This window comes from Schistocerca piceifrons, chromosome X (genome assembly GCF_021461385.2).
Source record: "Schistocerca piceifrons isolate TAMUIC-IGC-003096 chromosome X, iqSchPice1.1, whole genome shotgun sequence".
Taxonomy (NCBI): Eukaryota; Metazoa; Arthropoda; class Insecta; order Orthoptera; family Acrididae; genus Schistocerca; species Schistocerca piceifrons.
The window spans coordinates 132,356,172-132,383,446 of record NC_060149.1 but is presented as its reverse complement, the minus strand read 5'-3'; the positions used below and the strand labels follow the sequence as shown (position 1 = coordinate 132,383,446).

At 36.6% G+C, this 27,275-nt stretch overlaps 1 protein-coding gene across 3 annotated transcripts in view; it reads left to right on the top strand.

Moving 5' to 3' along the window:
* Positions 1-27,275, top strand: part of LOC124721674 (uridine-cytidine kinase) — a 125,589-nt gene that overhangs the window by 33,146 nt on the left and 65,168 nt on the right. For all 3 annotated transcript variants that reach the window (XM_047246746.1, XM_047246748.1, XM_047246747.1), the window contains exon 6: positions 7,364-7,412. In XM_047246746.1, coding sequence (XP_047102702.1) covers positions 7,364-7,412 — 49 coding nt within the window. The remainder of the gene's footprint in view (positions 1-7,363; positions 7,413-27,275) is intronic.

The window sequence follows — 27,275 nt, the reverse complement described above, 5'->3', positions numbered from 1 at the left end:
GTTACTTCAGTGAAGTGACCATCCTGTCTCCTATACCCCAATTATTCTCTCTCTCTCTCTCTCTCTCTCTCTCTCTCTCTCTCTCTCTCTCTCTCTCTCTCTCTAGTCATTGAACATGTTGTCAGATGCATGATCTTGTCACACTAAGTCAACATAACTGATTTGATGTGTTGCCTTATTGAAAACATCTGGATTATTTGTGCGTCATTCTAGTTGAATGAAACATTTAATATTTATCTGCTAATTTTTTTTCACTTGTGCTCTCTTCAATGTGTGAATGGCTGCACAATAGATTTGCAAGTGAGCTACAGTTGGGTCAATACATACAAAAAATAAGAACTGGGGTGTCCATACTTCACTGAGAAGTTATTTTTGACCTAATTACTGATGTTCAAGGAAATTATCACACAGTCAATCAGTAACCTTTAATTTTGTTGCTCATGTCCACATAGCAAGGATAGACATTACTCCAAGTGGTGGTGGCTGGAGAGGGATTCGTATTTATACAGTATGTTTAGTACCTTGTATTTGACATTACCTCAGAAAAATTTCATTTGGCATGAATTTGAGATAAAGCTGCCAGAATTTCATTGATTGGTGTGTACTTTGTACATACAAACTAGACAATTATACACATGTATTCTTGTCTCTAGCTATCCGTAACACCAGTGTACTTATAACTATCCCCCCCCCCCCTCCTCTCTCTCTCTCTCTCTCTCTCTCTCTCTCTCTCTCTCATGCGTGCTCTCGCTCTGTGTGTGTGTGTGTGTGTGTGTGTGTGTGTGTGTGTGTGTGTGTTTTCAACCATAAGGTTGGCTTGCAGCAGTACGCCATACCTCTTTTCAGTCTGCCTTCCTCTTCATTTCTGCATGTATAATGCATATCACATCCTTCATAATCTGCCTAACGTCAGTTAACAAGGTGAATTGGTATACTTGTGAAACCCAGCATGCTCTTTTCATTTGCAAGAACCAAAGGGCAGTAGATAATGGCACTCAGGTGCATGCTTTATTCCTTAACTTCCAGAATGTCTTCAGTGCAAAGTAATACAAGTGTATTGCAGTTTCAAATACTTTGGCTTGTGTTCTTTCATAGAGGTACCTTTCTAGACAACGCTGTTGAAATTTTCTAAAACCTTGTACAGGTGTTAAATCTTCATAGCTTTTACAGCCAGTTACTAATTTTTTATCCCATTTCTGTATTGTTGATTAGGCATTTGTTCCTTTTCTAAACACATTTTCCATGTAGTTTTAATTCTAAGATAGCTTTATTGGAAAAAGGGTCAATGATGTGTACTGCTTAAATGAAAGTGCGTTATATGAATGCAGCATCAAGTTGCTTTCACAGTGTGAGGTGCTCTAGAGCAGAATAGTATGCTCCATTCTAAAAATATTTTCATGAATGTGATTATGCCAACATTGTATAGTCTGTCTGTAAACTCAAGAGCGAGCAGCGCTTTTGGTGGGGGAAGTGGCATTTTCCCGGAAGAACGCTGCCACCGGACTACAGGGGCACCCAAAATCTGTTGCCTGTTATCTGTCTAGCGGTGTAGATTGCCGTGCAGTGATATACGTCGTTTCAGTTCGTGGGATCTTAGTTGCCTGTGTCAGAGTTAACTTTGTGTACTTACTGATATACTTCGATAACCAGAAGTGATGGATAATAGTCTAGCATTGCAAGAAAATGAGTAGAATACTAAGAAGAGGAGGTATTTGTTGAGTAACGAGCGTTCGATCGCCTCTAATATTATTACAGCGTGTATTGAAGAGGCGACCCAAAAAGAACTTTTGGCTAATATTAACAGTCCCAATCAAAGGGCTTCAATTTATGCAAACGTCAGCATTACCCAATAGGACGCATAAGAAAGGAACGCAAAAATAAGCCGCATGGTTTACTGGAATCACCATGAAGGAAAACTAATAATTTTGGGAGGAAATCCATCGTTGTAGACAGTTTCAAAATCACGTAAAACCTTTGATGCTTATGGAACACTAAATCTCTCTCTCTCTCTCTCTCTCTCTGTCACTATTCACCTGATTCTAAGACATATTGCTCAAAACATGTGCGCACTAGCTATTATAAACACTGGTGAAATTTCCTTCGAAAAATGTACACAGATTGTGGACTTCTAAGCAAAAAGCTTGAGTGTACGTTTACACTGCCTGCGACGCGACGCGGCGCATAATGGCCAAAGCGATGCAATGCGATGGAGCGTTCACATTGCGCGTGCGATCTGCTCAGCAATTGAGCAGTCTCGGCACGATGTCATGTTTCCTCAACCCAGTAAATTCTTTTTTATTAAAAAACAGTGCTCTGAGAATTCAATGCAGTCGTGAATGGGTGCATGAAATCTACAAGGAGAGGAGGGCTTTAGGAGAATTTCATCATTTGTGCAGTGACTTGAGAAAAGATGACGATAAATTTTGGAGTTATTTCAGAATGAGTACAGAGACATTTGATTATATAGTGTCGTCTGTTTCAAATAGATTACAGAAGCAAAACACAAATTTCTGAATGGCTATTACCCCTGAAGAGAAAGTTATGATCACCATCAGGTAAGTACTCAATATTAAGTTTACAGCAATCATTTTATTATGAAAAATTTACAAATTGTGATAGATTCAAACTTCCTTTTAATAAATTTTGACGTAGTTGACAGTGAGAAGTAAAATACATCACAGTTCACTCACTTAAGTATCAAAGTTTTCAGAATCTTGGTGGCTTGAAATAACAATGTCATCAGGTTGAATTTCAGAAATGACTATTTCATTCTGCAGATTTCCAGCAATTAAGATTTCAACTGGATTTTCAGGTGCATAGGGTGACATCAACGAATGTGCCATGGAATTGGTTGATTGTTCCAGTTCTTCCAAAAGAACCTGCTGAATTTTTATCCTGGCTCTCAACTGAGCTGCTGGTGATAGTTTTCGCATTGCTGGCAGCAAACTCATTACAAAATGATAGCTGTCATCTTGCGTTTCTGATTTCTACATTTGTCGCTCAATTAGCTTCAACTTTTGCTTCTCTATATTTAGCAACTCAGAGTTTGTCGATTTCGGATCTCTTGTTTTGGTTTGTGTGTAGGATGGGTGAGGGAGGAGGCATCGAAACACTACCCTCTGAACTTACAGACAGTCTTGAAGAGCTGACTTGGTTGGTTTCATCAGGTGATACACACACACTCTCTCTCTCTCTCTCTCTCTCTCTCTCTCTCTCTCTCTCTCTCTCTCTGTAAAAGCTGGTGAAAATGGTACGTCGTCGTGTGCATTGTCATGTTGCGCTGCTGTTCTTTTACTGTGATGAACATTAGTCTTCGTCTTCCGTGGTGTCATTATGTCAGTCAGGAAGGTCATTAGCTCGTACCACAGCCAATTGGATTGACTTCAGAGCGGGAAGTGTCACGTAGGTTCTTCCATTTATACTTCAGTACCTCGCCTGAAAATATAGACGTGAAAATATGTGTAAATAATTAAGTACACTCTATACTTAATACATTTTTTGTCCTTAGCACATTAACTGCAAAGCCTACAGAGATCCTACACATCCTTCAATTACGCTCATTTCATTCTTTTTCAGATATTTGTTGGTTGGGATGTCTTTCCATGCACTGTCACAGTCGTTTCGGATGGGTCTAACTATAGTCGCACAATGTGTGCATGAAACATGCGCCACAATATGTGAAATTCTGAGCCCTGTACACCTACCTTCTCCTACAATACCACTGCTTCAAACCGCTGCAAAACACATGTATACCAACTGGAGTTTTCCGAATTGTGTGGGGGCCATTGATGGTAAGCATGTTCGGGTTAAATGTCCCCCTCATTCTTGGACAATGTATTACAATTACAAAAAATATTTTTTGCTTGCTTTACTAGCTGTAGCCGATGCTAACTGCAGATTAATAGCAGTTGACATTGGAGGCTATGGCAAGCAATCAGATTGTGGCACATTTAGAGCAAGTAACTTGTACAATAATATTTTGAATGAAACTGAAAAGTGGCTTCCACCGAAAGAACTACCAGGTACTTCAGTAAAAGCCCCATTAGTGTTGGTTGGAGATCAAGCCTTTTCATTACTGGAAAACTTAAATGCGCCCTTTCGCTGGACTGTTACTGACTGAGGAAGAGAGGTTATTTAACAGGAGGCTATCGAGGGCTAGAACGGTGGTGGAACACACTTTCGGAATTATGGCCAGCAGGTGGCGTCTTCTCCGAAATGGAATTGAAACTTCTGTAGAACATGCAGACATTATTATTCAGTTCATCTGCGTCTTGTACAATATAATAATCAATAAATATGGGCCTCACATTTCCCTTCAATTGTCTATTGACCAGGGCATAACAGAACACAGTGCTTTAGCAGCATGCTTCCAAAATGACGGAGCAAACAGTAGTGCTTCAAGAAGAGCGAGGAGTGTCAGAGAGGCCTTCAAAAAGTATGTCAATAGTCATTAATGCAAATATATTTCATGTCGAAATTATCAAATACTGTAACCACTGTGACCGTCATTTCATTATCAAAATACTGTAATAGTATCTATACACAATTAAAATTAGAAAATAAACAAAGTTGTTTGTGTTACTTATTTCTTGGAGTCTTGTAGCTATTTATTTTACTTTTTTGTACTTACTGTCTGTTCCACAATCTTCAGCTATTTCATCCCATGCTTGACGAACAAAATCCCTATTTTGGTAATATTTATTTTTCTGGTCCCACAACACGGGGCGTTCACTCACATTGTTAATTAGTCTTTCGACGTCCGACGCAAGCGCAAACAAGCAATCGCTCCAAACACTCGCGTGAAACGCAAACTCTGTTGCGACCACAGCGGAGTAATCGCATTGCACCGCATCACATCGCTCGGCCTAGCCTGCAGTCTAAACGGGCACCGCTCTGTTGCCACTGTTAAACCAAGCCTGCTCATTGTCACGCGATTTGAGTGCTTCATCACTCCACTCGGCTTGCATCGTATCGCATCGCAGGCAGTGTAAATTTAGCCTGACATACGAAGTGCGTTTGCATATTAATTTTTATTTTTTGGTAAGATCTTTATTTGTTAATCTACAGCAATGTAATCCTCTTCAGAATATTCTGCATTACATAATATACACTTATACCAGTGCTTGTTCTAATTCCCGAAACACTTTAGGAACTGATCCTTCGGGTTAGTTTATAGGTCTCTTAACTGTGCATTTTTGATACAATCCGTGATTGTAAAACCACTGTCCTTAAAGGCCTGCTTTGAAATGTTTATACCACTTGTCTGCCCTTGGTGTACCCATAAGAGGCTCACCAAAAGCAATATTTAACATTTCTAAAAATTTCATACACTTTATTCCATTCTTATAACAGAATTTAATACAGATTCTCTAATTTATTTTTATACAAAACAAATAAACGTTCATGCTACCAAAACACATGTAACCTTTCTGACAGCTGACAGCAGAGTGAATACCCAATATTGATAACATTGTACACATACTTTTGAGGCATGTTTACGAAGACAGTGACAAAAAGTTAGTGCAAATCGGACTAATGCTGTGGTGTCACCGCCAGACACCACACTTGCTAGGTGGTAGTTTAAATCGGCCGCGGTCCATTTAGTACATGTCGGACCCGCGTGTCGCCACTGTGTGATCGCAGACCTAGCGCCACCACAAGGCAGGTCTTGTGATACGAACAAGCACTCGCCCAAGTTGTACGGACGACCTAGCTAGCGACTAGATGTACGAAGCTTCTCTCTCTCATTAGCCGAGAGACAGAATAGCCTTCAGCTAAGTTAATGGCTACGAACTAGCAAGGCGCCATTAGCCTTACAGTGATTGTAATTAAAGTCTCCTGTGAATAGTCAAGAGCGATGTACCACAATGATTGATTAAAGATAAGTATTAATCCAGCTACGTACTTTTCTTCATAGCATTAATTACGTAGCCTGTTCCAGTACTTCACGCCCGTCTGCGTTAGTCTAGCGTGCATTTTCAGCCATCTCGATCTACAAGGTGTTGGCCCAGCTGCCGACACATCAAATGCAACACACAAAATTATAAATTTCTGCTTACTTTTTAAACACTCTTTGTGTTGCAAGAATTATTAAGTTTCAATGCAGCCCTTCAAAGAAAACTTCTACCTTTTAGTAGAAAAACAAAGTAAGAACAAGCCTTAAATTCTACAGACTGATTACATTATATGGGGTTCGTTTTACGAATAGCAATGGAGGAACATACATTCACATGAACAGGCATTTGGTTCTATGTTTGTAGTAGAATCCTGACTTCCGTTCTTATGTTAATATTATTTACTCTATAATGTTGTGTTTCGGAAGAAGCTATCTTTTTTTTTGTACTCCTTATGGTCTTATTGCATTTTTACAAAAATAAACGCAGCCGAGATGTTATCTATCTGTACGTGGCGTCGCCACAGATTCAAAGCGCGCGCCGCGGCAGGGCCGGTACTACGCTGTGAAACAGCCTGTAAAAGCGCCTTGTGACGTAGCTGGGTTGGCAGAGTGTGGACTCACTCGCTCACTCTTCACTTTACCGACAGACTATAATGGTAACTGAATTGATCAAATTCAAGCAACACAAATATATTAAATTGTTGGATCATTTCAGCAAACTGATACTTGAGGAATAGTATTGGTCAAATTCTTCATTTGTTGTACATGGTATCAACAGCTGCTGTATAAATTGTTCCCTAATACTGGTACCATGTATGAAATATGTCTGCATGGATGTTTCAGTAGATTTTTGCACTTTCCACCCTAGTGCAGTACATGGAAAAATTAAAGAAAATGGGAAAGCAGGCCGGTGAACAGTGAAACAGTACAGAGCTGACAATGAAGTTCAGTAGTAAAGTAATATTTTTCGGGTGACCAGTAAAGCATCATCGGTAGCTGGGAGTGTGGGGAAGGACCTTCTTCCTGCTCCTCGCCCCGTGCAGATATTCTTCTGATTGCCTACTGTGGGTGTGCTACAAAAATACTTTATATACATTACCCTTTCAGATGTTAAATTATTAGATTTTCTACCACAGAAAGAGGAGGTTTTCTCCTTGTTGACTTACTTTTCTGTAAACTTGAAAGAGAGTTGCTGACAAATATTGCTTTCTAGTATTTTTTTAAGTTAATTAAGCATCTGGTTTGGCAGGTGGCATGTTAAAACTATTTGCTAGGTGAGGTGTAGAACCACATTTGATTCCCAATTTAGAACCCCATTTTAACTGATCTCAAATGATAAAGACAGAATATACTCTAAGACTGAAATAATCTCTTCTTAATAATGCAACTGTTTTCAACTTGTACATGGTAACTTTAATATACTTGTATGTTTATTGTTCTCATGAATGTACTTTTATCTTTTTTCAGACAAAGAAGTATGCAGATGTCATTATCCCCCGTGGAGCTGATAACACTGGTAAGTACTTTGTAATTTTTTATAAAATAATTCATTTTATTAAATTTTTACTTTTACAAAGCAGGAATTAAATTATTGTAGTGAGCTGTGTTTCTGTTTTACTGTAGTTAATACTTTTTCTATTTATGATTTTTAATGGATAATGGTACTCATTTAAAATTACCACTTCTTTTGGAGGACATTGTTTCTAGGAAGCTGAAACTCATTAGTTAAGAAAATTTTGTAAAACATGCATTGAAAGTTGCTCATTTTGACATATTCAGATATTTTTTGAGTACATATCATATGAAAGTATAATAGTAAGTAATGAATTGTGTGAAGCATGTGAAGGAGATTTATATGCAAGACTTCCTCTTCAGCACCAGGTTGATAGCTGTACTGCAATTTTCTCTCTCTCTTATGTGTAATAGTTACACAACCTCTGAAGTAAAGAAAGTAACTGATTTAGTATTTTTTGTTGAAATAACTAGTGAGTCATAGACTCCATGTTTAATATTGCACAACCATTTTGTCATGATGAATAACATCACCAGAAGTTTCTGTTCTGCACATAATTGGTTTGATGATTGCCTGAAGGAAGATAATGTGAAGTTACAAGTTACATGTGTTTGAGTGTTGTTGTATTTAAGCTGTGTTGGATTCACAAAAAGTTAAAAGAATTTATGAAAATATTGATACTCTTATATTATGTAATAATCCTCTTATTTTTCATTGTTGTGAAGGTTATGAATTTAATTTTTATCAGAGAAAGTACTGTATCTTCCCGAAACTACTATAATAACTATAGAACCCATTTCTTCCTGAAGTCTATTCCCAGAGTTTGTCATTGTTAGCATTTGATTTTTGAAAAGATAACATCTGTATTGGTTATTTGTGTGGTATTCAGTTTTTAACACAGGCATGAACATATTCTTTTTATGAGGATTTAATTTGGCTTCACCAGTGTCTTTGTGGTGAAAATTCTTGTGCACAGATTCGCTGTAATTAACAGGACATATTTCCCAATAATACACGAGTCCATCAACTTTAGACTGTCTTTTCAGTTAGAGCATGTTGTGTGTTATAAGATGTATGCATGCATTGCTAGTAAGAAGAAATATTTTAAATTTGTTCTTAATGCATGTTTTTGCGAATATGATTCTGGCATAACTTGTCTTTTTAAGTATTTATATTTTTCATCGCGTTTTGAATTCGACTTCTCACTTAGTTGCAGCTTTTTCAGTTAACTTTTTTGGATTTGCTGATTTGTGCTATTTCTTGTTCTTAATTGCTTTTTGTAGCCACTTAATGCTTTAAATTCCAGCATTGACAGTAATGATTTCTGCTTTTGTAATCATAAGTGGGTTATGTATTGGCATGACCATTTCCGCATGCATACCACTTATGGTTTTGGTGGTCGTTAGTGGCTACAACAGCAGCACGTGTGTTTGTAGTGTCTTAAATAAAGACTTGTCTTCAACTTTTCGTTTGAAAAAAAGATGAGGTACTGATGTGCTTTCCAGCCAGTTTTCTTTGTGTCAGCATAAATGTTGTTGTAATCACCATTTTCACTATTATATGATGTGTATTCAAACATATGTAGCAGAATTTGTATTTTATAAAATGTCTATAATTCAGTTAGACTGCTTGACTCCTTTAAATGGTCAGTTGTTGACCACATTAGAACGTACTTAATCAGTGAGATTCAAATTAAAGCTGTGTATCCACAGTTGTCAACTGCTTTGTGGAACTGTGGTTGTAAATTCCCTCCATGAAAAATAACAATAATGGATTTCTGGGAAAGTTGAATTAAAGTTTTAATAAGTATTTCCCTCTCTCCCTGTGTATGAGTGTGTGTGTCTGGGGAAGGGGGGGCCAGTGGCATGTAATTTGTGGAAGGGGAAGGATAGTTGTTCAGCAAGTAAATTGCAGCAGATTGTGGCAGATAATGTTATCATTATTTTATAAGCAAGTGCATATAAAATACTGTATAACCATTTTGTGTGCTATGTAACTGTTGGTGCATCAAAGTTGAAAGACACGGTGTAACAATGGACCTACTTTTTACAGGTGTTACGGTGATATCTAGGTCCATGTACATCATTATCATCAACTGCTTGTCACTTACACTAATTCAATAAGATGATGATAACAGTACACAGCTATTGAATATTGAAAGTTCCAGGGTATAATCAAGTACTGGCATGGTCAGAAAGCTATGTTAAACATTGTTTACCATTGCCTTCTGCATTTCTTACATGGTCTAACATTTACACAACCACTGTAGCAGACCTTTTGCTGAGCTAAGGATTCAAAATCTGAATGTTTGTAATGTTGTTAGCCAGGTCACAGCAATTTGCAAGATTGTAGAATAGATCTGTGGTGCTTATAAAACCCTAAAACCCACTTGTAACAAACTCTCAGGTCCATCAAACGTATTAACAGTAGAATAACAGGTTCAAATGTTCATATGAAATAAGCTTTTCTGAAACGTGATTTATTTCATTATATTCAAAAACAGAAAATTATTCTGATTTGTACATAAATCTCTGGCAATCCAACACTTTTGAGGTCAGTGATAAGTTTTTTAACTGCAAAATTTGACCTTTAACCACTAAAATTCTGTTTTTATTTTCTCCATGTTATTATTTTTCTTTTTACCTCTTAATCATCATTTATATCATTTCACTCCCCTTTCATTTCACTGACAAACTTTTAAAAAGTTTCACAGGCTGTCTAATTAACTTGAATATGGTGTCAACAAAAATCTCTTGAAAATACCACCAGATTCAGTTTTCATAGCAGATTTTAACAACATTCTTCCCAATTTTTTTTTATTTAAATAAGGAAATTGTTTCACTTTGTGCTCTTTATTCCTTTGGAAACATGTTTGTCTTGTTAGAATACATTTGGGAGCCATGATATCGTCCAATTGATTTCATCTGTTTTCTATCACACATTTAGAACAGGCAGACATGAATAAAATAAATAAATAAAAATGAATTAGGTGCTTCACATGATTGCCTACCAGCCTTTTAAGAGCAGCATTTGCTTGTGTTGTATTTTGAGAGCAAAATGTTGAGTAAGTGTGTGGAATTAGTTTTTTTCCCCGATACTGTCGTAGTCAAAATGCCTGGATTCCTAATAAGCACACAATTTGAACTAATTGTAGACATATGATGCGGTAAGTTCATTTTGTCACGTCAGAAATTTTTTATGTGCCTTCAGCGGTTCTTATCTTCTTCTTTCTGAAGTGTGGCTACCACTACTCCGCATACTTTACTGCTAGTTCCCTTTGCATGGTTATCAATCTTTATTTTGTATGCTGGAATGGAGAACTATATTTTGTGTACAGCTGTGTAATTTGCTGTTTTGCTTGTACTTTAGTAGTTCATGTTCTGATCCTTGTTTATTATCTTATTCTTATGCTCTATTTGTATCATTGAAATGTTTTGATTTGCATTGTTTGATGCCAAGGGAAGAACTGTAGGTTTTGTCTTTTCTTGCCAACTACTAATTAATTAGTGGACCAGCCTATCTGTTAAGCACTTTTTGTTTCTGCAACTCTTTAGTTTCTTTTATGAAGTAATCAGGGTTAGAAATTTTGGCCATTTCCTTGAAGAAAAAAAAGTGATAAATATTTTGTAGCCATCTGAGAAGTGTATAAAAACTGAAAAGTGCATTAAGGAAATTCATTTAATGTTCCATTAGTAAATTGAGAAGAATCTCTTCTCTTGTCTTTTTTTATCATAATCAGCTGGCTTTCAAAAGCAGTGCTCTTCCAATTGAGTGACATGACCATTCTCTGTGGACAGACTTAAAGCTTCAGGTAGCTACTGGCTCCTCTCTGCTCATTCCAAATATATCTTTAGCATATATTCCACCTATAATTAAACAACACAATCCCTGAATTTACACAGTTTTTGTGCCCTCACTGTTTTCTAAATGTTTTATATGTAATAGACAATGTTTTGCAGAGTATGTTTAAAGCTGTTATAAAAATAAATCTATCACATGTTTTCGTTATCTCTTGAAATAAACCACTGAACACGTATGTTAGAGATGTCTTAATTAAGTAAAGAAGCATTAATAATCTTGACTTTTCTATGACAATGTTTTTGTTTCTTTTTGGCTATAAAGATGTTGACTTATGTGATGCATATCTTGTTGACATTATGGTTGAAAGCTCGGACTATAGCTTTTCTATTTGCCTCATGTGCTTCATTTAGTTGCGGTGGTTGTGGGAGGCTAGAATCAGAATTTTAGTAACTATGGCCACTGCATTAATTGAAAGCATCAACAAAAATAATTTAAAGTTTCAATAGGCATTTCTTAAGACTTTATTATTAGAGAATTTATCAGTTAATGTAATAATGGGATGAATGCATTTGGCAGTTCCTTTAAATTGTAGGAAAATTTCTCAAGCTGGACTGAAAATTAAATGCTGACTAATTCCATCATTTCCAATGTTAAAATTGTTGAAACATAAAACTTCATTGAGCTTAAAGAATCAAATAGTGTAGGTTGTATGTGTTTGATTTAAGGGTATATATTTTTAAGTGCAAAAACATTTCAGAGCTGTTTTTTTTATATATATATTTTTTCCTGCCGTGGTGGTAACAAGAAAGTAGCAGGCTGTCACAAAAACCACTTCAGATGAGATGTTCAGTATTCAATAATTTGTATTTTTACATAATTTTTCTTTTTGTGTGTGCTTTTATGTGAGAAAATTTCTTTGGGTAGCAAAATGTCAACAAGGAGTAACTACTGGTATGTACCCAAGTAGAGAAAACAATAAATAACTGTTATAATTGTTTTAAAATTTCATCTTGGGAAGTATTGCAGTTGTTTTATTGATCATATATTGTTTATATAATGTGTGTGCAAGTGTGACTGTGCGTGTTTCTTCTAGCTGTCACCACTTCTCAATTGCTAAAGTACAGTTTTTAATAAATGTAGTTAGAAAAGAAATGTGTTATTTACGGTTTTTGCAAGGTTTTGTCACAGTGTTACTCTAGAAATGTCAAATAATTCTAGCAGCAGGAATTTATTCATTACACAGTAATGTTTAAAGTGAAGGTATGTATCTACAGTTGACATGTTGTCTGTGTGGTCAGACAGTGAACATTCAGGAGAAATACGGTGCCAGACTTCACACAGGATCATTAAAATTTCTACTTGTTTGTAATTACTGAGAAATATGATACATCAAGGAAGATGAAAATAGATATCTAAGCTCTGAAAATGAAGCCAGACACATCTTGTTAGTTGTATATTATACACATGTTCCCCCACATACACTGAAAGTCATATAAGCACCAGCTTCTTGATTAATGGTAAATTTATTACCGATAGTGAATTGGAGAGGTGCTACCCATGGTAAATTGTAGCAGAACTCAATACAACAGATGATATATAACTATTTTAAACAAACTAAGGCCAAATGTGCTTACTCCAGTTCACATAGAGCTATGAACCAATAATTGTATTAAAAAATACACTGAGCCTTTTGTTGTAAAAGATAATCTCATTAACATAGGTACAGTTCACCAACGAAATTAACACATTCTGCTCAAAAAACAGCATTACGATATCACACGTCTTTAGGTGGATTTTTTTTTAATGTAAAGTACGTAACTGTAGTAAGGGAATTTGAGGACGGAATCTCTTCTGAAACAGTGGTGCCAAAAGAATATTCTTGTGAAACTATGCGATTTATTCCTTAAAATTGATTATACTTTCACAAATGGCAGAATCTCATGCTGTTTGAGTCTTCTTGAAAAGAAAAGTTCAGAATTTGCTCACGATTACTAACCATTGGCTGATACAGTTAACAACCGTAACAGCTACTAGCCATATTTATCCAAACATCACAACACTATGACTGGGTGATCGAAGTAAATAATCTCAGATGCCAAATGGATAAATGACTCATAACTATAGTGACACTGTTTGATAACAATGGATCGTATGAGTAAAATGAGAATATATTTTATTCTCAGAATTTCAGAGAACGTTCTCAGGTTCACATGAATAAAGCAAGTCAGAGAATTTACTTCTCCTGAGAATGTTCTGAGCTTGAGTAAAAGGGTGGGGGAAACTGCTCAACGCAAAGAACATTCTCCACTTTCGAATGAATAAAGTGAGAGAAATTTCTCACAAGAGGAGAATATTGTCCATTCTCTGAAATGAGCTCTGTTGCATACTTCGAGCAGAGTAAGTTCTGTTAAGGTTAAGTTTTACTGAGTTTGTTTAGTAAAAATGGCAAAATTTATGTTGCTCGGAACACAAAAAAGATATATGTAGCCTGAAGAAATACTGAAGAGAGAAACTGCAGAAGTTTACAGGTTTAAAGTTTATACAGGTTTCACAGTAAAAATATTATTTGGCTGGTGAATTCTTTTCTTGAAAATTGTGAAAGAATGGGTGCCAGCCTTTCAAACCAAGTGAAAATGATAACATTTTTGTGCTGTTTTAGCAGACTGGTGTAGAAGAATAGTTATTAGGTATACACCAGACAACTGTGTCACAAAAATTTTCAGATATTGTTCATCATATTTTCTCACAGCTTAAATTTTATACTTTGTTATGATAGAAATATGTAAGTGAACTACAAAAATTAAAAACAGTTTTATGACAAACCTAGAGATCCATTTCTCATAATGAAACAGCTCGGGCAACTGCTTAATTACTTGATGCACGAGCATCATATGTAACCAAAATTATCACATCTTAGAAAACTCTGATGAGGTCCTGGTTTGGAATAGATGAAAGTGTGATGTATTCTTAAGATTTCTTTTGTGTAATGTGGTCACGTGACTTCTGGAAGATCTGCAAAATATCCAGCTATGACAGCTATAATCTCTTCATTGGAAACACAATATTTTCTAGTCACAAGATTCTTTAGGCATGAAAATAGGTGGAAATTGATGTTCGATATGTGGTTATTGGTTGGCTGATCCAACTATTAATACTTCAGTTTCCAAAAGACTAGATAGGTGCATTTTCCTTGTGCGGGATGCATTTTTCCAGTTCTTTGCTCTTATATTTTTTCATACAGTTTTTACAAAAGACTTGGACAATGCTATAGTTTTGCCTTGTGAATGGTAATCGGTAAGAAGAGTCCTTTTTTGTGTCCCAGAAAACAGATAACAATTTTTTCAGGTATATTAAATAAACTTGGCTTTTTTGGTTCAAGCCCACCAGTCTACACTCAATGAGTTTATTGCAAGCACACTGGACAAGAAAATTTGGGTAACCCATGAGACATTGTTTTAATATTGCCAGAACACTGCCTCCAGCTCTGAAAGTGCCTCAATTCACTGAGTAACTGTGTCCATGTGCTTATTTGGATATGCAGTATTCAGCTGAAACCACTCTTTGATGATCAGATTTAGAGCTATTGAACTGTGAGGGTTTCAATTGCTACATTGCACCCACTGTTCCATATAGTCCCAGACACTTTCTGTGGGATTGTGCTCGGGTGATTTAGTGGGCCAGTTCAGCTGTGATAAGGTTCCCGTGTATTTGTCAAACTGGGAATGTAGCATCTAGCCCTGTTAATATGACTGCCAAGTTAGAAGATGGGATTGATCACAGCAAACTCATCGTGTAGATGTAGATGACAGGGCAACACTTAGTCACTGAGAATGTTGAAATAATTTTCCAGTTCATTTTCGTGGTAATCTCAACCAGACACCTTTCATCATTTGAAAAGAGGCAAAATTGACTCATTACACCACGCTACACACCTTCAGTTGACTACTGTTCAGTATCTTTGTTGTTTAACCCATTGAAGACAGTGTTATTTGCTGTTGTGATAAATGGCCTTTTGTGAGGGTCCAAAGTTCAAATGTCCATTGTATGCAGTTTCCTTTGAGCATTTGCTTGAAAACTGGTTGAGATAGACCTGCATTCACTGGCAGCAGCATTTCCTGTTAGGTCGATTGTGATCGACAAGGTGTGACACTCATCTCTGGTCCCTTTCGGTTAGGATCTTTGTATGATCATTGTTCTTATGCCTTGTTCCATGGCATTGAGAGGTACATCATTACATGTAAGACATGTTGGGCAGTATGCATTGGTACATCATTGACGGTGTGGTCACGGTCATCTCCAAACACGATAGCTCCTGTCTGCTCTTCTGTCACACCTCCCTGTAGACCCATTGTACTGGACTGATTACATACAACCGACTAGCAGATTTCACTGCCATAATTGATGTCTGCAGTGGAGGGTCAAGTGGTCACCTGCTGCTACTGTTACACTGTCTACAGAGTGCTGTTTTCTGGGGCTGGAAGTTTTATCGTGGTGGTAATCTAGTAAAATTACTGTACTCTGTCTGACAACAGTGTTTCAGACTTCCTCAGTGTGTTTGACCAATACTGGTAGTTAAATATTTCCATCTATTATGTAATGGAAATTCTTATTCTTGAAGGTGTGATTAAAGCAAAAGTGTATGCATTAGAGAACATACAGAAGGTGACACCACTAACAACACATTCATTGTCGCTCTCATTTAGAGATTCTCTATTGGAAGAAATGAAAGTATTTTTTGTAATACTGAACATGACTGAATTCAAAGACGAAATTATGTGACTGTTTCACTGATGATCGGATAGGCCTACCCCGTTCTTCAAGGATGTTTCCTCTCACCTCTGAGTTCCCTAGATATTTTATATTTTGTATGCCTCATTCAGTTTCTCATGTTAAGTTTCATGTTTACTAGAAGCAGCAATGTGAAAATTGTTATTGAATATATTGGTAACAAATTGAAATAACTTTAGATACCAGGTATAAATGTGGATGTAGCTGAGAGCAAAGTCTGTTTCAAAGGTGTGATTCACTGTAAGTGCTATAATCCAAAGAGGCTCAGAAACTGTGCTCTTCAAATTTTTTGCCTCTTTGATCAACAAATTGGTCATGCGTTTCCTCACATTCCATATTATGGCAAGATAACAACTGAATGTTTTATCATCCTAATTTCCCATCTACATTTTGAATAGTGATCAATTTGGCAAAAGTTCTGAAAGTATGTACCAGTGGTTCAAGCTGTAGCAGCCATACAATCTTTCGACTTGCTCGGGAACTGCATAAAATGGAAATGCACAACATGGACAGTTATACCAATTAGGAAGGATTTTTCAACAGGTACAAAACAGAAATAACTGCAGCAATATGAATTGTGTGCCTTTCAATCTAATGTGCATGCGATGAATTTATCCTTCCATGAAAAGAGGTTAGTGAAAATGCTGTGCACATTTTTTGACCCTGAAACCCAACTGTCTACTGGTTGCAGAAAGAAATTATTCTACAAGGTGTACAACTTTGCTTCCACCGTTTTTTCCCCAACATTTTTGGATTTGTGAGGTAGCCATACAGTTGGTAGAAGCAAGTACGCAGATGGGTTATAGAAGTTAAAGTTGTGAATTTCTACAGAGTTGGAAAAGGAAGAAGCTTCTCTTTTATAATGAAATGTCAGCACTCAGCTTGTGGGTAATGCTAGGAACAGAAAGAGAGAAGTACAGTATTCCATAGTTTAGGAGAGGTGTAATGGGAAGATACATTTTATAATGCCAAATGAAAAGAATTCAGGGTTTGTGGTTTGTTGTGGAAAAAATAAAGAGGGGAAGAAGGGAGACTTCTCTACTATGATGAGACAAGTAAGATTAAGCATGGATTCCACTGTGGAAACTGCTCCAAGAGACACCTCATGGAAAAAAGCGTAAGGGAATAAAACCAAGTTAGTGTTACCTGTAACCCACAACAAATAATAAAATCTTCAGGTGAACTTGTGTATGTTACTTCAGCAGCAGTAAGCAGTCCATGGGAGTGAAAAGTGATAACTGTCAAAAATCAAGGAACAGACTTTTTGTAAACCTTTAATAACTTTGGATGAGGTGCTGTTGGTGTTAAATGCTTCAAAACAAAGATTTTTGTGACTGCAAAGTATTCCAGTTAAAAATTTGTTAGAAACACAAACAACATAATTTCAAAAATACATATAAACGAAACTATATGCAGACAAAGTTGACATGACACAACTTGTACCAATACAACTAAAACATAACATCATTGATATCATCCTTGTCTCAGTACAAATACCTGAACTTGTCCACATCAAAGTGGTTTCACGAAACTGCAAAGTCAAGATAAATCATGAAAAAAATGTAACGCAAAGCTGCAGTTTATCATTTCAGCTTCTTGACATAATTGTCAAAGAGACAGGAACTTAAGAAATAAATAATTGAACCAGAAGTAAAAATACAATGGGAATGGGAACCATGGATCATCTGTATCAACTTGTTAAGAAAATGAACATCAAGACTTAGAATCTCATAGATAATTCGTTCATTAAAGACAGAGCATTACTTCAAATTAAGAATGGATTAAGAAATCACTTTTGATTTTTCAAAGAAACCATACCAGCAGCTGCCCTGAGGGTTTGGGGAAACTGCAGAGAACCTGAATCTGGGTAACTAAATGAATTTTTGAATGCTTCGCATCCTGAATGATTCTCGTTCTCTGACTACTGTGTCAGCTGATTCAGTCCTGCTTAAAAATGTAGGTGTAAAAATATAAATGGGCTGGACTGTTTGCTTAACACAGAATTCAGCATAAGGAATGTAATATCAAATTGCTGAATGCTTAACTCAGTGAATATACAGTACAAAATTTGACAGAGTTGCTCTTTAAATAGGAAAATCATATTTGACAATTGGACCAGAGATCATGTCAAGGAGTAATATGACACACATGAAGAAAGCTTTCTTCAATAAAAAAGATTTTGTGCTGCCAGAAATTGGTGTGGAACTGAGGAAGAACTTTGTGAACTGCTTGAAGTGCATCATTGTATGGAAATGAAAGAGAGACAAGGATAAAAAAAGAGAAGAAACGTGCTGGTACGTGAGGAAGTTAAAAATCAAGTGGAAAAACAAAGATAAACTGCTTTTGACAAGGAAGGTAATGAAACCAGAAAGGTTGGACATGTATACAGGGTGTATCATAATAAATGGTGTAAACACATACAGTTAAAAGTACACGATACTAGAAGCAAAAAAGTCTCAATAAACATAGGGTCGAAAATGCATACATTAAGAGCTACAAGCAATTTTTCATCTTCGATACTGTGAAGCAAATCTCTTCTACTGCAAGCTCTTTGCTTTCCATATTTTGGGAAGTGATAATATGGACCAAAACAAGAAAAAATGTCCAGTAAACATGTGCATGCCTTAAAAGTTATGAGCACTTCTTCATTACAAGAGTAGTGTTCCAAAGTACTGCAGATGAACAGGTGCTCATAGCTCTTAAGGTATGCATTTTAGAGCACATGTTTACTGGACATTTTGCTTGCAGTCGAAGAGATTTGCTTCACGGTATCGAAGATGAAAAATTGCTTGTAGCTCGGTATGCATTTTCGACCCTATGCTTACTGAGAATTTTTGTTTAAAGTATCATGTACTTTCAACTGTATGTGTTTACGCCATTAATTATGAAACACCCCCTATAGGGCATGACAAGCAGTAGAGAAAGGAAAATTTTAAAGAGCAAAAAGAAAGAACTATGTAACACAGTTTATTGATAGCTATTGTTGCAGAGAAGAAACGGGAATAGAAGACATTGTGAAACCTATCAAAATAATAATCATTATCCATAAAAATAAAATATCACACTTCTAGGCAGGAAAATTTACCGTGAAATGTTACACAATAGTTTTAATCTATAAAAAAAGAACTGCAAAACTATGTTTAAAGTGCTCGAATGTGCTGCAGGATTACACAGGTATTACAACTTTATATTTGTGAGCAAGCTGTTTTTACATTAATTTTGGGCCAACTTTATTCACACACTGATCCACTTGGTAAAAAATGCAGATTTTTCTTAATTGTTGTTGACTTTTACTTGCAACATACTTTTTAAAGAGAGATAGATGTGTAAATAAGGCCCTGTATAAGAAAATATTGAATATGACATTCACTGGAGAAAGTGTCATCTGCTACTTAACTTAAATTTTTTAGTTCAGTGTAACTGAAAATTTTAAAACATTTATGGAATCAGATGGAAGAATTCATTAAAACCACATACTTTCTCAACATTTTAAAATATGAGGGGCGTTCAGTAAATAATGCAACACTTCTTTTTTCTCAGCCAATTTTGGTTGAAAAATGTGGAATTTGTTGTGGGAACATTATGTAATATTCTCTCTTCAGCCTCTTTAGTTTCATGAAGTTCCAGTTGGTGGCGTTCCTGTACGTAGCCTCGAGAATGGTGTCTGTAACAGAGGTGCATTCCAAGCAGAGAGCTGTCATTGAGTTTCTTCCGGGACCTCGCCGATATTCGTAGACACTTGGAGAATGTCTGTGGAGACGTGGCACTGGCAGTTAACAAAAGCAAGGTGTGTCATTAGGCGAGGCGGCTGTTCCCATCACATCGAGGTCGTGCACACTTGTCCAGTCTCTTGCGTGCTGGCCATCCACACACAGCTGTTACTACACTCATTTGAGGTGATCAATAGATCACGATCAAACACCTCCCTGCTCAGCTGGACATATCTGTTGGTAGTGCTGATACACCCATCCAGCAGTTGAGGTACTCAAAGGTGTGTGCACACTGGGTTCCTCATTACCTAACAGAAGACCACAAAGAGCAACAAAGGACCATCTGTGTGGGGTTGCTTGGGTGTTATGAGGCTGATCGTGACAACTTTTTGTCGAACATTGTCACTGGCGATGGAACACGGGTTCGTCACTTCAAATCAGAAACAAAATGGCAATCCGTGGAGTGGTGCTACACCACCTCTCCTCCGAAGAAAAAGTTCAAAGCCGGAGCCTCAACCAGTAAAGTTGTGACAACAGTCTTCTGGAACTCTGAAGGGGTTATTCTGTTTGATGTCCTCCCTCACGGTGCAATGACCAACTCTGAAATGTATTGTACTACCCTCAGGAAGTTGAAGAAATGGCTTCAGTCTGTTCGTCAGCACAGAAATGCAAATGAACTTGTCCTCCATGACAATGCAAGTAAGGCCTCACGTCTGTGCACCTGAGAGGCACTCATAAAACTTCATTGGACTGTTCTTCCTCATCCATTGTACAGCCCATATCTCTCACCTTCAGACTTCCATCTGTTTGGACCAATAAAAGATGCACCATTGGGAGCAGTATGTGGAGGACGGGGAGGTTATTGATACAGCAAGAGGTTGGCTCTGATGTCAAACAATAGCACGGTACCATGCGGGCATATGGGCCCCCTCAGTGAGGTGGCAAAAGGCCATCGCATTGAATGGAGATTATGTTGAAAAATTGGGTTTCATAGCCAAAAGAATGAGGAATAATAGAGACGTGTTGCTCCCCCACTATTACAAGATATATCACAGTTGACGAGTTCCGGAATAACCCGCAGACGCGCGCGCGTGTGTGTGTTTAAAAAAAAAACTATGTGGCCTATGTTCCTCAGACATTTATTAGAGTACTGTGTAAAAATTTGAAGTAAATCGATGAAGAACGTTTTTAGATATTCGGTAACACTGTTAAACCATGACTTGTTTTTATAGAGTCGTTTAGATCAAATTATTTCCAGCAGATTTCCAGTATCAAAGGAGACAAATTTGACAATGCTAATGTATTTAATGCAAGTTCTTAGCTGAATGTATGGTTTCTAACATAATGTATTTTCTCTGGGGGTTATTCAGTAGCGAGGAACATTTGCATGCTGGTGTGTTCTCAGAGTTAATTACTGGTGCTATAGGATTGTCAGACTTGACAGTATTGAGTTCTGTTGTTATATAACAATATAATTAATTAAATACAGTTTTTGTCATAGCATTCTTTTAACAGAAAAGCAGATTTATTAAGCATTGAATTCTACCTAAATCATCATTTTTGAGTTTTATGTAGCTCTTCTCGGAAAAGAACTGTGCAGTATTAGCTATATAGTCTCCCTCAGATATGATGACTGATGGGTTGCCCGTTTGCCGAATCATTGTTGCACATTTCTCTTTAAGTTTGTTTTTTAACTGTAAGTAGTTTAGTTTGTGCATAATTTACAGTGGTGTGGAATTATTCTTTCAATATAATTTTGTTAATACTTCATGCTTTTACGATTTGCCAGTATGTGCTGACATTTAGGCACTGTTTAAGAGTCTTGAAGCTGTGTTTTAGGACTTTGCTTAGTAAATCTGATTCTTTCTTTTGAATTTGATTTTAGTTTTGTTAATTACCCTCTCATAAAATCTGTGTGATTTAGGCACAGCAGTATCATTAGATTTAAGACAATTCAAATGGGTAATTGCTACTCTCTCTTTCTTAATCTAAAGTAAATTAAATTGTGAATATTACTGGTTACAACTGCAGTGAATTCTTCAATTCATTTCCAATGGGCGCTATATGTCAGCAAGCTGTAGATGAGAGTTTTAAACAGTTTGCTGACTTCATGTTTTTGTTTATACTGACGCTGGAATTCCTTTTGGAGCCATATCTTTTCCTCCTCCTTTTGACTATCTTTTTCACAGACAAATGTGACAGTTGTATATAATTGCTGTATGTCTTCCATTACATGTCATAATATATTTATATGATGAAAACTTATGTATTTTTAATGCATTCATATGCTTTAATATGTGTATTAATGTATGACACTAGTATGGTTCTTTAGTTGTTGAAAGCATTTCTTCACTAATGCCAAACTTATTTTTGAGAAGTCCCCTACTTCACGTATCTTATTTACTGTTGCTTCTTGGGAGAAAACAGTTCTTTCATGTCTTCTGCTGTTGAGTGTAACGTTTGGCAAAGTATTCATTTTTACCACTCCTCTTGTTCTAACTAGGAAACCAAGAAACACACAGTTCTCAAACAGCTATGGTTTATTAGGTCACAGAGTGACAACAACAAAAATACACTGCATGTAGTTACAAGTAATGAATACATTTGACTACAGAGAGCCCGGAAGCTTGTCTGTGGCCTTATAAAGATGCTGTCTCTGTCTGGTGTCAATGGAGTTGTGCTATGCGTGCGTGGCGGAGCATGTGACTGTGGCTGGTGACTGGGCTGCCCCTGGCGACTACTTCGGGTATCGGTGGGAGTGCCATTTGAATGTCGGGACACACTACACTTGCTGTAATGGCCCGATTCAGGTCCGCTGTAGGCGATAGGTGTAGTAACGAGTAGGTTACTACACTACTCCGTACTTGTAGGGGGAAGGACAGGGGCCACCGTTTGCGCTACTGTGACTGCAGAGACGTCCTTCTTGTCCATTGCAGCATTTGGGTCAGCACCCAAAGTTGCAAGAAGTTTGTGATCCACAAGGACCAGTGCGTATGGACGAAAGCAATTGGGATGTGGTCACCCCCACCACCCGCGGATCCCAGGGTGACTAGTGGCCAGGACCGGTGACAGAGGGGCAGGAATCATATGGATGTCAGAGTACACAGCGAGGGGCATCAGTACAGGCAGTGCTGCGGTACGGGCAGTGACAGTGGCAGACTGGAGAGGAGAGGCTCTGGCGATGAACACACAGCTTCGTTCCCCACTGACGGTGGCACTAGCTTAGCACAAACGATGAGTGATCTCTGTCTTGCAACTTTTGAATAGCCAATGTCTGATGGCTGCAGTTAGCTCATATTGTCCCACATTAAGATTAAGTCTGTGCCTAACTGGTGACAGCAGTATGCATGTCCTCTGAAAATGTTTGAATTTGGTGGAGGTGGCATTATAGAGTATGGACACTTATTAGCAATGAATTTACGGAAATTTGAACTATAGGTAATGTAATCCTCTAAGACAGCAACATCGATGAGATGCTGAACTTTAGGCATATTGAACACTTTTGTGCATAGAATGAGATAGTTTGTGATGTGAAAATTATTCTGTACTGTAAAAGGTAAGCTAGAATGCAGCTATTGAATATTTAGTATTAGGTCTGATTACAATAGGAAAGCTTTGGGCATAGGTAAAAAAAAAATTGAAGTATGGTCAGTTATTGCCACCTTTAACTGGGATTGAGGTTGTCTCAGTCTTTGTGTTAGTTACCTGACAATTCTCTAGGCGTACCACAATGTGTGTATGCTCTTAATTTCTTTAGTCTCGTAACTGAGTTTCACGTTCATATGATAGTGCCAAAAACTGGATGTATCTTTAGTATAGCACATGGACAATAGGTGTCAGCAAAACTTTTTCTTGTTGCATATTAATCCAGATTGCATTACATTCAGTATTGTTAATATGGTTGTTCTGATTACTGTTTTTGCTCGTTGTAAAATATGTACTAATCCCCTTCATTTCCAGTAACTAGACTTAGTTTAATCTACTGAGCCACCTAGTTGAGGGCATATAGTTTTTTATTGGTAATACAATGTGTAATGGTTCTGTGGGAAACTGATATTAAGTGTTTCAGAATGACATGGTGGGGCGGAAGATGCTAATTTACAATTGAGTGGTGGAGCTGAAAATAAAAGTAAACGTTAGGGATGGCACATTCTGCACTACAGTTGCTGAAACTGTCAATGCTTTTTCCAAGTGGCATGAATGGAACTGTCAGACACAAATTGGGTTTTGTTAGTATTTTACATGACTGTTTCCACAGATTCCATAAGAGGAGGAGAATGAGAATCGTAAGAAGTTTTTGCAAGCAAATTTGCTGACAAATCTTTGAGTGTAAATGAGATGAACATACGCACAATATATGTCGTGATTGAAGACAGGTGTGTGTGTGGTGGTTTTTTTTCCCACCCACTATAAACGGTGGATTGAGAGTCGTTAATAATGTTATCATGTTCAACAAAATGAAAAATTAAAATGGGCAGTGATATTTGACTTCAATCTTAACAGCTGAAGACCAGTTTAAATAGGGATATGTTTTTAGATATTGAGCAAACCCTGTAAATTCAAATGTTTTTGAACACCAGAAAGTTACGGCTACAATGATGCGGTGTCACAAATGTGATATAGACATATTGTAGATAATCAAGAACAGTTTCTCTTGTATGTTCGTGAAGACAACCACTCCCCTCTCCTCCCTACCATCTGTAACAGTACACTATACACCCTGTCTTCAGCACAAGAATTTTATTTGAGAAGTTAAAATGTGTTTTTTGGTATTATAGTTGTAGTCCTGAAAATATCATTTCAATTTGTTCCCAAAAAGTGATTCACTAGATAATTGCTCAAGACATCACAATTTCTAAGAATCTTAAATCTGCATAACTTGGCAACGCTGTTGATCATAGGGATAACAAATAAGTAGTCTCCATTTGTTGAAAAGTAGAGAAAACATGAATGTGATGCAGATCTGCAACAGAGATAGTCAAATGTTGGATGACCCTTGACATGTAATGAATGTGGCATTTTTCTACTTGGGCTTTATTTATTTTTTACATTTCTTTGTTCCAGAACTAGTTTTATCTTTTTAAGTCATTACTGAGTTAGAAAAAGGTGGAATTTTCATATATATGGCACCTTTTGCCAGCTGAACACTCAATAATGAATTAAAAAGTGGAAGCTAGTTGCATAATGAAGATAAACTTTAAATAAATACAGCCTAAGTGGAAAAATACTGCATTAATTTATTCTCTGTTGGTCTATTGTGGACAGGGGACATTAGCTAGTTAAGTAATTGTCAACTTCAATGAAATTTACCAACAGCTGTATAATTTAAGATGTTATTTTATCTTATGCCATCTTCAGATCCCATATGCATATCTCCAAATACACGAAAATGTCATATACAGCCATGAATCACTGGGTGTCGTGAATTCAGTCATTACAGTAGTGATTCATTCGTAGATTTGTGGCTGTGTTAGCCACTATGAGGATGATGATTGACTGTAATCGTTATTGCTTAATGTAGCAATGTCGTAGAAGTAGTGTATTCTATGGTATGTAGTGTTCAGTGTGTCGGTAGCAAAGGCAACTGCAAGAAGAGACTTCTGACTGTTCAGTTAGTCTTCTTGTAATGTCTCCATATGGCATTCTAACTGAGGAGAAAGTAGCAATATAGGCACTATGAAATAACCACACTACTTCATTTTTCTCTGTGACAGAACATGTTTTTGAAAGAGCATCTATGTAACACAAACCAGCAAGACAATAGTTAAGAATTGACAGTTTCGAGATTGTGCCGTAATATGAGAGACATATCCTGCTAGAGTAATTTTTCTTTCAAGCATGAGCTGCTATGGACTACATTTATTTCAACTGTTTCTCCTTTCTTTTCTTCCACATTTCTCAATGTGTCTCTCTTCTTTCTTCTTTGCAAGTGACTCCAATCTTCTTCTTCATTTTTGAGGGAAATCTTTGTAGTTCAGTAATTTACTGATAAGTGACAGCCCTTTCTACTCCAGGTGTTATCCAATCCAGCTAGAATGTGTTTATCAGTTCTTTAATTACAGTTACCTATGGAAGATAGTTGTATTAGTTAATGCCCTGTCTGTGTAGATTAACTGAGTAGTACTATTTTCAATCTTCTTTTGCACTGAGGGAATATGATGTTTTCTTCTTAATAACTACTATCAAAATGAGCTGACAGTTGATTGCATTATGCCATATACATATTATTGTCTCTGTGCTTCCAAAGGTCTTCTTGTGCAGCAGTAAAATGTAAAAATAGTATGAGTTTATCTTTGAGGTTTTAATCAATTTCCATATTTTCCATTTTGTGTACATCACAGTTATAGCTCTTGATTATGTCTTAATCTTTGTCTTTTATGTGCAATACTGCAACTGAATCTTTTTCTTGTCTTCTTTACAGAAGTGAATCATTTAATTGAGTGTTGTGGATAATTAGCTTTAAATTGGTGCAAAAAACAATGCATTATACTGTGAAATGGCCACCATGCAGCATGCTTGTGCAGTTTGTGCATTAACTCTTTGCAGTATGCACAACCTTAGGAAATTAATGGACTACTGTGCAAACTATTTCATGGCTGTTAGTTCGTGGGAAATAAAACAAAAAAGTTCAGTCTTTTTAATTACTAAAAATTATGTACAACTTGGATTTATTCACCAATATATTATGTTACACTGGTGTGAGTGCTTAAAAGTGATACAGGCATCACTGGAATAACAGGGTGTACTTTCAGCATAGTTGAGGTAATCTAAATGTAATTTGAGTTTTCGTAGGAAAATAGTTGTGCTCCAGTGCTTTTGTCAAGTAGTATGTTAGTTCTTAGGCATCCTCAGACATTACCCATTTCTCAGTCCAGTAATGGTGTAGCACTTTCATTTCTGTAATATTTAAGTTACAACAAAACTTAATGCTCAAAGTTACTGGCAAGAAATAAACTTTTCTGGCAATTTGATAAAAAGATATGATGAACATTAGAATTTACCACAAAGTAGTATAAAAGTTATGCATAATTTTATTTTGTAGCTTGTAAACTGAACAGTAACAGATAGTATCATTGCCAGTGACCAGTATATGTGGAAAGTTATCTGATAATGAGCTGAAAATGACGTGTTTTTGGTTGAATTGCTCTCAAACTAAGGAAGAGCATTTACTGGCATTAGAAATTATATTTTTCAGTAAATGAAGTGCTTGAGTTCCACATGTTTCAAACAGCAGGACTCTAGGAATGCTGTTTTTGGTATGTTCAGTAACTTTGTGTAGTTTTCTATATTCTCGGTTTTCATGCAAATCTTATCCAGAGAAGTAATTAGGTAGCAGCTTGCTGTGTGAAATAATTTTTCTCTCTGGTAAAAACATCATTGTTTAGTGGTGATATCTCCTGCACTAAAACTAACTACTAAAATTTGTGACCACTTAAAAATTTTACTAAAATGTTTAGTTTTAAAATAACATCATTTAACTACTATATTTGTGTTTGGCTTTTTAGAAACTGCAGATAGTTTTGTTTTTAAATGGGTGAGATAAATAATTGGAAGCTAACATTGTACA